General features: G+C 40.0%; 1 protein-coding gene across 6 annotated transcripts in view; it reads left to right on the top strand.

Annotated features, from left to right (window-relative positions):
- The window catches only part of CEP85L (centrosomal protein 85L), a 270,268-nt gene that overhangs the window by 231,954 nt on the left and 24,670 nt on the right, over positions 1-13,644 (top strand). For 3 of the 6 annotated variants that reach the window (XM_078852177.1, XM_073337154.2, XM_073337153.2), the window contains exons 7-12: positions 496-648; positions 2,289-2,443; positions 4,190-4,307; positions 4,806-4,856; positions 12,638-12,745; positions 13,218-13,431. In XM_078852177.1, the coding sequence (XP_078708303.1) occupies positions 496-648; positions 2,289-2,443; positions 4,190-4,307; positions 4,806-4,856; positions 12,638-12,745; positions 13,218-13,431 (799 nt within the window). Of the gene's footprint in view, positions 1-495; positions 649-2,288; positions 2,444-4,189; positions 4,308-4,805; positions 4,857-12,637; positions 12,746-13,217; positions 13,432-13,644 lie in introns of those variants that run through there. The other 3 variants (XM_073337155.2, XM_073337158.2, XM_073337156.2) reach the window with 3 other exon arrangements.

The following is a 13,644-nucleotide window of genomic DNA, read 5'->3' as shown; positions in this document are numbered from 1 at the left end:
AAGGACTCTCACAGACTTGCAGCAAAATGTAGACTCTCTGTTGACTGTCCACACAGTAATTTTGTTCCAGTCCTCCCACTCCTAATATTTTTCATGTCTCTGACCACCAGGCATGCACACAGAGCAAGCCAAAAGAGTGAGAAACTTCCTAACACTGTGGGCAATTGACATAAAAAAGAATGTGTAAAATAAGGATGTTTTCAATTCCGAAGCAGTGGGTCATATAAACTGAGGTAAAACAATTGTAGCTTCACATATGTTTGATATAACGCAAATATTTAAAGATGGTAATTGGTCTGGGTAGGAGATACTGGATTTAAGCAAAATAAATGACCCTTTGGTGTAATTTTCTGTAATAACTAACCTTTACTTCTGGCTAAGAATGTTGTTTCTAAAGATCTGCTGAGTTTTGAGAATTTGGAAATAGATTCTTCATTATCTTGTACTGGTTTATTTTCTACCACAATAAATTATGTAATCTTATTACTCTTTTAGCTTAAAACCAGAGACAGATACATAAATAGCCTGAAAAAGAAATGCCAGAAAGAGTCTGAACAAAATAAAGACAAACAGAGACGAATTGAAACCCTAGAAAAATACCTGGCTGACCTGCCAACGCTGGATGATGTAGAAAGGCAGAGTAAGCAGGTAAGGGAGAAGTATCTGGTTTTAATAATGCATAACAGGAGAGTAACAGATATAAATACTGTATATTTATAACATATAAAACAGATATATTTATAACATTTAAAACAGATATATCTGTAACAGGAGAGTTACAGATATAAATATATTCTGTGACATGCATTTGTGACTGGGGTCCCAGGGGAGCCACACTGAGGTTATTCAATTAGGGCAAACTGTAAAGAATGGGGCAGACAATCCCTAAAGCTGGTGGATATTCCAATACTAAATTTACCAAGCCAGCACAAAACAGCTTCTGTAATACCTTACTGGTTACCCAGAAGCCAAAACATAGTTCCCTTAAAGCAACCCAGCCTTGGGCTTCCACCCAGATGCCCAAGTCAGATATGATGAGGATTACTGAACATTTTATTCATCATAGAAGAAAGTTATACCAGTCCCTAATGATTGGACAAATTAACTTCCAAGGTAATGAATATTTCAGATCTTACCCATATACATGCTTACAGCCAATTCTTCTTAACTAAACTAAAATGTATTTAAGAAGAAAAGAGAGTGAGTATTGGTTAAAAGATACATACAGACATGAGTACAGTTCTGAGCTCAGTTTTATAGTAGAGATGGTGAGCTTTGTAGTTGCAAAGAGTTCTTTCAGAATTTGTCCGTAGGATATAGTCCAATGTTCATGTTCAGGGTGATCCAGGTGGGACTGGAGATCTCAGTCTTAGGACTCAAGCTTCTGTGTAAAGCATCAAGCAGATCTGAAATAAAAAGGATAATAACCCAATGGTTTTTTTTATACAGTTCCAGGCCTTCTCTTGACAGCTCAGAGTTCTTAAGTGAACAATAGGCAACCACTGAGACTTTGAAATAGACATATTTCCTAAGCATCACCAGTAATTAGCTATATGGATTAACACAAGGCAATTGTCCATTTTCAACCATTTGCAGATGATTTGCTATACATTTCAAAGAGAAATCAATACAGTGATATCACTATATTTACAAAAAGAAAGGGAGTACTTGTGGCACCTTAGAGACTCAAGAAAGCTTATGCTCAAATAAATTTGTTAGCGTCTAATGTGCCACAAGTCCTCCTGTTCTTTTTGCGAATACAGACTAACATGGCTGCTACTCTAAAACCTGCCACTATATTTACACTTCATTTAAATGTTAAGATCTCCTTTTGATCTCTGAATTAACAGAATACAGCATAGACAGGAAAAGTTTGGTTACATTGTTAACCTCCAACAATATATATGTAAACACACACAAAACCACAAACATTATCTACCAATATGTTTCTAAAGGTTGAATTCAGGTCATTTATCTTGCGAGATGCTTTACCCTTTCTGGCCATGTGTCACACCATTATTGATTGTTTTGCAATTCCTCTTGACTGAATTGCAATGGGGATCACATTTTTTCCCCACCTGATTAGAAGACAAATATTTAAAGTGTTAAAAGGTGTTTTAACACTGTAACAAGGATAATTGTAATAGAGTTAAGTGCACTGTAGTTGGAAACAGTCAAAATGAGGCTAAAAGTGTATTCAGAAGGTAAGTGTAAAGCTGGGGCCTGTAGTAAGTACTTCTAATACAAAATTGAGCATTGTATCTGACTATTTGGATGTATTGTCTTAGCTGCATATTCTAGAAGAGAAGAACAAACAACTCCAAGAAACAGTGACCGATTTGGAGAAGAAGCTTGGAGAAACTAGAACACAGTGTAGGGAGAAAGAGCTGCAACTCATGTGTCAGAAAAAGAAAGAAAAAGACCTGGTTACTACAGTGCAGAGGTATGAATACCTACTTGATACTCTGGGACTGTTTCAGCGTGCTTGTTGTTTCAAGCTGCCGAATTCTTTGCAGCTTTACTCCAGTATGGTGTCAATGACTTTTGTGTCACACTGGAACGTATTACCACACAGAGGGTGACAGTGTGACACAAAAGTCATTGACACTGTACTGGAAATATGATGAGATTTCCTTTGTATCATGTTACAAATGATACGATAACAGAGGAAGGGCTGACTCTCACCAGTGTCTTTCTGAGCTGGCAGCATGGAATAGTGCCTGGTGGGGGTTGGGTAGAATAAGCGTGTGCCGCAAAAGAGCATTGTTCAGAGACTCCCAGAATTCCAAACTAATAAATAAGCCTGTACTGGGCTGTAGGAAAGCTCAGAAGAAATTTATTGAGGGGTAAGCTAAGCATGGAAGGGTCAAAGATTTAAAAATCCTGCGTCCATGTCCTAATGGGGAGGTATTTGTTCTGAAGCGGGAGGATATTTACAGGGACATTTAACTGCAGCTTGTGCCCTATTGCTGGCCTTACATAATCATAAAAGAACAAATTGGGCAGATTTCCATAGAAAAATTCCAGATGGATGATTGAATGAGACAATGTTGTTATGGTGTATGTTACATTCTTTATACTACTTAAAGGCATAATTTTAAAAGGAAAAATATTAATTGGAGTTATGTGATGAAGACGGCCAAAAGAGAGAGGTTATGGAAAGCATAATTTCTCATAATTTGGGGTGGATGTCACTTTAATTCAGGGCCCCTCACTTGCCTAAATGTACATGCCAGTAGCAGTCTAAAAGTGTGTTACTGATGAAAGGCTAGCCAGTTGGGACATCTAGTCAGGCAGATCACTGGGCACATTGTTTCCATCTTACAGCTGATGCACGCTTTTATTTGTGCCCATGTAATCTACCGTGGTGGTTTTTGTCTTTCCTGAAAGCCTACAAATATTTGAAATGATCTCTGGCTTCTATATTGGAAAACAGGATTGTCACTGTAATAAAATACACTTATTTTTGAGAGCTACTGAGGGGGAAAGCTCTGGCAGCATATAGGGGCTTTAAATGAACTGCAGGGGGCTGAGAACATTCCTGTGGTGCGTAAACAGTGTAATGGCTGAGATTTGTGGCTTTATGCTGCCCATCATAGGGGGCAGGAATGACAGACCATAGTGCTTGGCACTGTGGGCAATTCTGGACTGCAGTGGAGCTCATAGGGACCCCATAGGCAAATTGAGTAAAGCTGCTGTAAGAACAACCCCCAGGACTGCTCTGACTAATGCTGGAGCTGTTTCAGCCCCCACAGCAGCCCATAAAATGGGCAGCACAAAGGTGTTTTAAAGTCACATTTGTTCCCCTCTCTCTGGGTGCACCTCTGGTGCCATGCCTCAAGAGATGCAACACAGAATCTGGTCCAGGATTTATTTTTTTAACCAGGCAACAAAGTATTACAAAGGTGCAGTATATATTGGATTAGTAATAAAACTTTCCTGTGTATTTAGATTGATCTGTTCTTGTTAATGACATGGTGACTTCAAGAAATCCAGGATTTACACCTGTCGGTTTACTTATACATGAAGCTGGAATCTACTTGTAAAGTCTTGGTGGGTTTGGTGAGAGACTGGGTGATGTTGCTTATGGTGCTTTTTAAACCCTCCACTAGAACATTTTGCAGTTTTGTTTCCTTGTTTTCCCAATACATTGACTAGTTGCTTTTCCATTCTTATCTCTGAATTGCAGTTTGCAACAGAAAGTAGAAAAATGCCTGGAAGATGGTATCCGCCTCCCCATGTTGGACACAAAACAGCTTCAGAGTGAGAATGAATGCCTCAAAGAAAAGAACGAGAAAGCCCACAAGGTCAGTCCATGAAACTGATTAGATGAACTGTCAGCAGCGTCCACAGAATGTCCAATTGTGTTCCTTTGTAGTCTTTTTCTCTCATTCAATTTTTCACGTGTATTGCTGATTCCGGTTTTTCTTCAACACGTGTTTTATGGGTCAGTGCATTTGTTTTGCATGAATCTCGGTTGCACAAGAAAATGTAAACCATTTTTGGTCAAATAAAATACAGAGAGACTTTGTTTTTACCAAGAAACTGGCCATAAGTTAATTGTGATTGTGTAATTAGTAATTTCATGATGAAGATTGCTGTGAGTGTTAAGCAGTATTTCTCTCTTTTTTTTATTATTATTATTTACTTCTTCAAGGATAGGTCATTTGAGTTCCGGGTTTAGACATTTATAAAAGAAAAGAGGGTTGCTAGATCAGAAATTATAGAGATTATTCTACTTAAAACTCACAGGGTCTATCATCTTTTTGAATGTGGCACTTAGTCATATTTCCCTTTTTTTATAGGTTATAGACAATCAACAAAATCAGATAGCTGGGATGATTTTAGAAATTCAGGTAAGGAAATGTATATATTTTGCCATTGGTTTAGTCAGCTGCAGTTTATGATAATGTGCTATTAAAACACAGATATACAGTATCTGTCCAGATAGGAGCTTGGAGTAGAAACATCTCCTTAACCTTAATTCAACCTTAACTACAGTTATCTGCATTCCCTCGTAGCGTCCTAATTTATTCATTATTGATGTTTTACAAAGTTTCTTTGCATTGGCCATATAATTTGGTGGAAAAAACATTAAACAGTAAATGCAAATCTGTGAAGTAGTATGTGGTTTCGCTAACTTCATAACTGAATTTAAATTTCAAGTGTGAGCAAAATGAAATTGGGCAACTGAAAGTCCTAATATTTAGTAATCAGTAAAAATAAGCTTTTTAGCACTTTGCAGATAGAAACAAATTGGATTCCCAGCATAAGGTGGAAAACTGCCTCCCTCCAAGCTGCCTTATGCTGATGGTCTAAAGGATGTCATGTCAGATATCCTCAGAGTGGATTATGTCACTTTTGGTGCTATTGATATGACTGCACACTCTTTAACAATGCGTCATGGGACAGGCACAAATTGTAGTCAGATAAGAAAAAGAAATGCACGTTAAACACCTAAATATTGAACACTAGCAGTTGTTCAAAGGCTGCAGTCTTGAATGATTAATTTTACCCATCAGTTGGACTGACTGTTTAGTAGCTTAACACACTTATGCCATCACGATGTATTCCTGGATCTCTCCAGTTCCCCTATAGTTTTAACCTCCTCATTCCATCTACTTTCCTGGTGCTAGATATATCAGTGGACCTCATTAATATATGTTGAGGGTCTTACGCTGAGTCAAATTGTGTGTTGAGCTGGATTAGGACCAGTGGCTACAAGCTCTGCTTCATTTATTGGTACCAAGGCCAGCATTGCCCTAACCTGAGTTAGCCCCAGTAACCATTCTATGTCCATTGTCAGAGCTTGCTGCTATTGACAACCTATTTTTAAACAGTATCTTCAGCACAGGATGCTCGTACAGTTAAGAGGTGGAAAAAGGAAAGCTTGCATACCTGACACTTGTGCCCAGCGTTCTGTCAGCTGTAGTTGACAGGCTGGTTCTGTTCTCACACCATCATAAGTCAGGTCTGACTCCACTGAAGGCAGTGGAGTTACGCAGGCAAAACTTGGTTTTATATGAAAGGAGAGAATGGCTTCTTATCTCCATAATGTCGCTGAAGATGCTGTCAGTTTCAGTTACCTGCTGCATAAGTACTGGGTGTGCAATGTAGAAAACTTTCACCCTTAGAAAATAATTGAGGGTCATAATGAGTTTAAAACCAATCTAGGTATGAGGACCAGGATCTCAGGTGCAATGGGGTACCCGTCAGCACACCCTCAGGGCCAACAACAGCGGGGACAGCCAGATTGCAGCATGCTCCATACATACTCCTGGTTTGGGGGTCCTGGAAAGGGATGGTGGAGAACTAGCTACGCCAGCTCTATGCCAACAAAGGATTTGGCATGCCTGGGGAATCCTCAGCTGTCTATTTAGGGCAGCTTTAAGTTGCCTTTTTACTCCCAGAGCGGTGCAAAGAGGACTCTGTGTGACCAGGGCTCTTGCTCTCTCCTTTAAAACTTCTCTATTTTTAAATTAGGATCTCTTTCTTGTCTTCCTGTTTGTAAGAGAGGTGCTTGCCCCTGAATCGCATCTGCTTCCAGTTTCCTGTAAGCAGCTCTTCAGTGCCCCATTTGGTGGCAACCCAAATAATACTGTCTCTTCCCATTAGAAGACTCCTAGATACAGAGCACCAGCACTTGCATCCAGGGAGATCCATAAACACCCCCCAGAAAGATCCACAGTGAGCCTTAGGGACCAGGTGGTAAGCACTAATGGCCTGCTGCAAATGGGAGGCTTTCAATTGATTTCAGTGGGTTTTGGATCAAGGCCCAGCAGACCACCCCCAAAAGCACAAAAATTGAACTTTAGAAGCTGAGAAGCTCTCTAGCCTATTTCTCTATGGAGTCAGCCCCCCCCAGAGCACCCAGATTCCCCTCTGTAGACCTGCCTGATGCCTCGTGTGCTCCTCCATTGTCATTTTGTGCTTCTGTTGAGAGAGGAAGGGAGAGAAGAAATATGGCTGTTTCACCAGCCCCGTTCCTCCCCAGCCTGTTCCAGAATAGGGAGTCCTAGGCCGCTCCAAAGGGGGATCAGCAATTTCAGGCTTGTTGACTTCACAGCTGAGTAACCCACATATCTTGGCAGGACTGTTTTTTTCTTTTTCCTTCTCCCCTCCCCTGCCATCTTGATATTTTTGTGGGGGTGGAGAAGAAGGTTTCAGTGATTGTTCCTGGCCACCAGGGTTCCATCAGTCCATATTTACTTGACCTCTGACCTCATCAGTCATTATGTAGCACTTGTTCTCCTGTCTCCTGCTCCCGCTGGGAGTTTAAAGGAAATTGCAGGTGAATTGTTAACATCACTAGAAGAAGGAGAATTTCTTTCCAGAACCAGGAAGCACAGAATGTGGTTAAGCAAAACCCAGACTAATCATACCTTTTTGAATTTTACTTATTTACTCAGTGAGTTCATCCACAATTTAAAATTATGCTTTATACGTGTATTTTCAGTTCAGTATTTTCTTTAAAAAGTAGCCCCTCAAATATTATTTTTGATATTTGCCTCCTAGAAGTATCAGCTGAAATGAAAACAAATCCTGCTCCAAACAACAATTTGTGACCATTTTAATTTCCTGTTTATTTGTAATGGTTTTGATCTTCCCGTTTTGTTTTTTTTTTATTGTGAGAGATTAATGTCTTGGTTACTTTTGAGATGTTGTTTTGCGTGCCGAACATCTTCAAAAATAGAAAATGTAGATGGCAGTTGCTTTTTTAAAATTCCGGTTCAAATGATTAAATTAGATTGTCACAGAACTAACATTTTCTTTAGGAAAAAATAAAAATTAAGAAGGATAGAAAAGCCAGATTGTACAGGGCACTTGTTATCTAACGCATATCTGGCGTTCCTATTGTTGGAGCTATTTGTGTATCATGACTGATGGGATTAACACAACTGAATTTTAGCTTCATATAGAAAATGTATAAAGTAAATCACACAGCGAGAGGGGAAGGGAAAACCTATAGTACTGTGTGTCCGGGATGGTAAGCCAGTGGGTTTGTATGTGAGTGGGCACTTAGACATGAAGCTCCTACCCAAGGTAGGATTAATAATTAATACAAGTTTCCAATTTTAGTGATCCCTGGCAAATGCCAGTGACTCATGAGCTGATGACATACATATGATGCAGTAAAAAGAACAGGAGTCCTTGTGGCACCTTAGAGACTAACAAATTTATTTGAGGTGCCACAAGGACCCCTTTTCTTTTTGCGGATACAGACTAACACGGCTGCTACTCTGAAACATGTGATTCAGTGTAATATAGAATTGTATGTGAAATTATTTCCAGACTATTCATTGATGGAGTGTGACTACAGTTATACATAAGACACAATGACAGAGAGAATTTTGAAAATCAAATGGGAAAACTTAATAGTACCTTTGAACATGTCTTTTTAAAAAAAAACAAACAAACTTGTAATGTGCATAGATGGGATGAACATAAAACAAAGAATGTAAATGTACATTTAGTGTGACTGTTAAATGATAGGTTTCAGAGTAACAGCCGTGTTAGTCTGTCTTTGCAAAAAGAAAAGGAGGACTTGTGGCACCTTAGAGACTAACCAATTTATTTGAGCATGAGCTTTCGTGAGCTACAGCTCACTTCATTGGATGTGAACTGTAGCTCACGAAAGCTCATGCTCAAATAAATTGGTTAGTCTCTAAGGTGCCACAAGTACTCCTTTTCTTGTTGAATGTAAAAACTTCTTTTAGTTGATATAAATCAACAATATCTGGGGGGTCTACATCGGGGTGGGCAAACTTTTTGGCCCGAGGGCCACATCGGGGTTGCGAAACTCTATGGAGGGCCGGGTAGGGAAGGCTGTGCCTCCCCAAACAGCCTGGCCCCCACCCCCTCCCACTTCCTGCCCCCCTCAGAACCTCCAACTCCCCTGCTCCTTGTCCCCTGACAGCCCCGCCCCATCCAACGGCCCCCTGACTGCCCCCCGGAACTCCCTACCCCTTAAACTCCCCCGCTCCCCACCCCCTTACTATGCTGCCCAGAGCAGCAGGAGCTCACATTCACGCCACCATGCTCCCTGGCAGGAGCGGAGGGCCAGAGCGCTGGCGCATAGCGAGCTGAGGCTGTGGGGGAGGGAGGACGGCAGGGGAGGGGCCGGGGGCTAGCCTCCCTGACCGGGAGCTCAAAGGCCGGGCAGGACAGTTTGCGCACCTCTGCTCTACATGGTGATTTAGCACACCACTGAGTAAATTCTCTTATTATTCACCTTTTAGAAGTCAAAATGTAATAGGGAAGACAAATCCTCTGTATTTGGTTCTGGTGTGTCAGAATAGGGAAGCAGCAGCACCATTCTTCATTACTTTCAGGTTAATGCATTTGGAAAAGCTCTATGCTATTGGGAGTCAAATGGGCAGTGGGTTAGTGCATTAGCCTTTGAATGCAACTCTCAGAGTAATTTCATATTCAGTCAAAAAGGAATTAGTTTATCCTAAAACTTCATGGGCATTTTTCTGTGCCCCAAAAGCACTGTACAGTTTGGAACAATTCAGCACAATTTGCCATGGTTGCTTCAGTTATTGCTCTTCTTCTCCTTGAGTTCTTCATATCCTCAAGAAAAACTATTAGAGAATTGGGATGAAACCATAAGGTTCCTATTGAAATTGAACTATAGAACTTAATAAAGAACGATTAATCTTACTTTTTTTTAACCATCTTCTTAGAATTCTCTGAGAGAAGTGATTCTCTATTACATTTTACAGGACTTTTCCAGGAGTCCACATAAGAAAATATTCTTCTGAGCCAATGCCATTCCGTACATGGGCTAGCATTATGTAGTAAGCAGTAATCTATGGAGAACCCATTTTAATTCTTGCAACACGACCTTGAGTTCCACTGGCCTGGAAAGGTTAAATCAAAATAGTTCCACCAGTGAAGAAGTATGCAGCATTGCCACGTATGCTCCTACTGTATTTTGAGCAAGCTAGGAGTGGATTGACATCAAATAATTGGAACTGGCAACAGGTTTTACATATTAATGTGCTGATCAAAGGCTATAAAGGAACCTTTGGGTGCACTGCGAGAGCATATCACTGGCTTTGAGAGCAATAACATTACCAACATGAAAAAAATCCCCCTTTTTTGAAGCTTTGCAAGAGTCTGTGGTTTAGAGCCTTAGGAGTTTATATAAGCAGTAGCTCAGCTTTATTAATATTCTGAGTGAGGCAGTTTGACTGCTTCTCTTTCTGGATTTGAGCCAAATAATCCTGCAAAGCATATAAACATAGATAAGGGAAATCATCAAGTGGTGAAATAAGTCTGCATGATCCTGACAAAGATAACTAAGGTCATACTGAATTGCAATATATGTCCCAGTGGAACTATGTATGTGGAGGTGTCTCTTGGAACCCAGAAGTAACCTTTGTAAGCAGGAACTAGAAACCCACTACACCAGCAAAAGATGACACGTGCACTTAATCTGAAATATTAATATTATTTAGTGATGTACGTTTTCAGAACTATACAAACATTAACAAATTCCACATATTTGTGCAGAGCAGGATTATCCCTATTTTCGAGAAGGAGAACATGGAATGTTACGTCACAGTGACATACAATAAGTACAGATAAGTGTTTTAGATGAATGGAGTTTGACAAATGTTTATAGTCTGATTTTATATATATATATATATATATATATATATATAATAAAAGCTAGGCAAAGGAAATAAAGCAATGGTGTGAATTTCTCATGAGATCAAGGTCATTGTCTCAGATGAGCTGATATTGCAAGAACTTTGACCCAATTAGGGGTGAAATTTGTCCTGTATCTGTTTTCCACAACTTTAAGAAGCTTTATAAAATGGATTTATTGTTGTTATTTAAGCATTCAGCTGTCAAAAAGACAGTGAGGTGAGACCACTAAAGCACACTCAAGAGCCGTTGACTCAGCACCACTGGAGGAGTTGATCACAGAATCATAGAATATCAGGGTTGGAAGGGACCTCAGGAGGTCATCTAGTCCAACCCCCTGCTCAAAGCAGGACCAATCCCCAATTAAATCATCCCAGCCAGGGCTTTGTCAAGCCTGACCTTAAAAACTTCTAAGGAAGGAGATTCTACCACCTCCCTAGGCAACGCATTCCAGTGTTTCACCACCCTCCTAGTGAAAAAGTTTTTCCTAATATCCAACCTAAACCTCCCCCACTGCAACTTGAGACCATTACTCCTTGTCCTGTCCTCTTCTACCACTGAGAATAGTCTAGAACCATCCTCTCTGGAACCACCTCTCAGGTAGTTGAAAGCAGCTATCAAATCCCCCCTCATTCTTCTCTTCTGCAGACTAAACAATCCCAGTTCCCTCAGCCTCTCCTCATAAGTCATGTGTTCCAGACCCCTAATCATTTTTGTTGCCCTTCGCTGGACTCTCTCCAATTTATCCACATCCTTCTTGTAGTGTGGGGCCCAAAACTGGACACAGTACTCCACATGAGGCCTCACCAATGTCAATAGAGGGGAACGATCACGTCCCTCGATCTGCTGGCTATGCCCCTACTTATACATCCCAAAATGCCATTGGCCTTCTTGGCAACAAGGGCACGCTGTTGACTCATATCCAGCTTCTTGTCCACTGTCACCCTAGGTCCTTTTCCGCAGAACTGCTGCCTAGCCATTCGGTCCCTAATCTGTAGCGGTGCATTGGATTCTTCCGTCCTAAGTGCAGGACCCTGCACTTATCCTTGTTGAACCTCGTCAGATTTCTTTTGGCCCAATCCTCCAATTTGTATTGATCTTTTTGGTCAATGTAGGAATCAAATCTGAGAAGCTGAGTATTTATTAGCAATAGATTCATAGAAAGTTATTGCTGGTTTGTAACTGCTAGGATGATCATTTGGACAGCTGAAGTGACCCAAAAGCTATTAAATTATTTTACTTTGCAGCCACTTGTTTAATCAGGATTCTTTCACACACACAACCCCCTCCCCACTGCACAGTTCAGGTGTTTTAAAAATAATTTTGTAAAAAATTACAGTAACTGCACCATATCAAGAGTGGTCATCAAAGGCCAAAAAAGGCCTTCGATCTGAATTTACCATCAAATCCTGACAGTACTCTAAGGAGGGGTTGTCTCCATAGTCTTAAAAATGGAAAAAGAAAGGTGAAAAGAACTTCATCTTGTTCGTGACAATGAAATTAGCACAAAATTGACACTTAGTGGGCGTTAAGACATTCCTCGTATAAAAAGGAAATAGCTGCTTGGAATTAATTATAGTGAATAGTAATTTTAGACTCCATGTATTTTCCCCTACTTAAAATCCAAAGGTATTTGTGTTTATTAAGAAGACACTTAACTTATTTTAAGGGTTTTTCTCTGAGGTTTGATATTACTGTAGAAATCTACCATGATAACTTAAAATTTTCTCTGACTAGAAATAGTCCGTATCCTACAGAGATTTGCTCCCCAACTGACTGCTAGAGGAAGCTGTTCCTATTGCTAAATGCCGAGTCATTTTAACGCTGATGGGAAGGTGGTGAAATAAATAGATGATTTACTGTACTTGTTATGTTTGGATTTACTTGTTCCTCAACAAAATTTATCCCAATGGACCACAATATACCCCAACTGACAAGATACAAGAATTAAGGCACTTATTCCTGTTTTTATTCTATCTAGTCTATGGAAGAAAAGCTTTTGCAAGGGAAACTGACAATGCAGAAGATGACAAATGAGATGGAAGAAAAAGAAAGGCATATACAGCAGTTAAATAAAACTCTGCTTGAAGTAAGTAATTAGAAACCCCTGATAAAAATATTTCTACTGCAGTAGGGCTTTAGATCCCAGTCAGGGCCCCACTGTGGTAGGTGCTCTGCAGGTATGTAGTCAAGAGACAGTACCGGCCCTGAAGAGCTTACTGTTTCAGTTAATGACAAGACACGATAAATGAATGAAACAGACAAATCAGTGGGGATTTATTGCCATTCACACTTTGAGTGAGTGTTCTAGCCTGGAAGCTTTGATATGGATGGTTTATTTTTAATTTTTAAAATCAGATTAGGCCCTAAATCTGCCATTTAATAAATGCCATCATTTATCTAAGTCCATTCAGTTTAATTCATATTGTTCACTGTTTGAAACAGAAAATATGCTGCTTTTTTGTATGGTGAATGTTTTGAGATGTCTACAACTGGTGTGGGCTAGTATTAGATGACAAAAATGACACAGCCCTTTTCTTTCTTTCTTTATTTTCACAAAGAACCAAAGACTAATGGAAGAGAATGCCTTTTTGAGGGAGCAGATACGCCAGATGGAACAGTCCAGACAGCCAGTGTCTCAAAAGATGCCAGTGGCTGACCAGTTGTTCAAAGAAATGTCTCATTGTTTGTTTGACTTGAAAGCACTATGCAGCATTCTTACCCAGAGAGCTCAGGGCAAGGAGCCTAACCTCTCCTTACTGCTGGGAATCAGATGTAAGTGATATTATCATACAATATTTATATTGTACTTTGACATTGAGAAACCACAGTCTATAGCAATGGAATCTAGTTTGGGCTGGCTGAGACCTGTACTTTCTGGTCACCATGTAGAAAACTAAACATCACTCTTTCTATATTTTTCAAGTGTTCTTGGTCATGCCGTTATTATTCCAGGCTATTAAGTATTTCCTGTTAATGTCCTTCAGG

This window comes from Lepidochelys kempii, chromosome 3, assembly GCF_965140285.1.
Source record: "Lepidochelys kempii isolate rLepKem1 chromosome 3, rLepKem1.hap1, whole genome shotgun sequence".
In the NCBI taxonomy this organism is placed as follows: domain Eukaryota; kingdom Metazoa; phylum Chordata; order Testudines; family Cheloniidae; genus Lepidochelys; species Lepidochelys kempii.
This window is presented reverse-complemented; position numbering and strand designations above follow the sequence as displayed.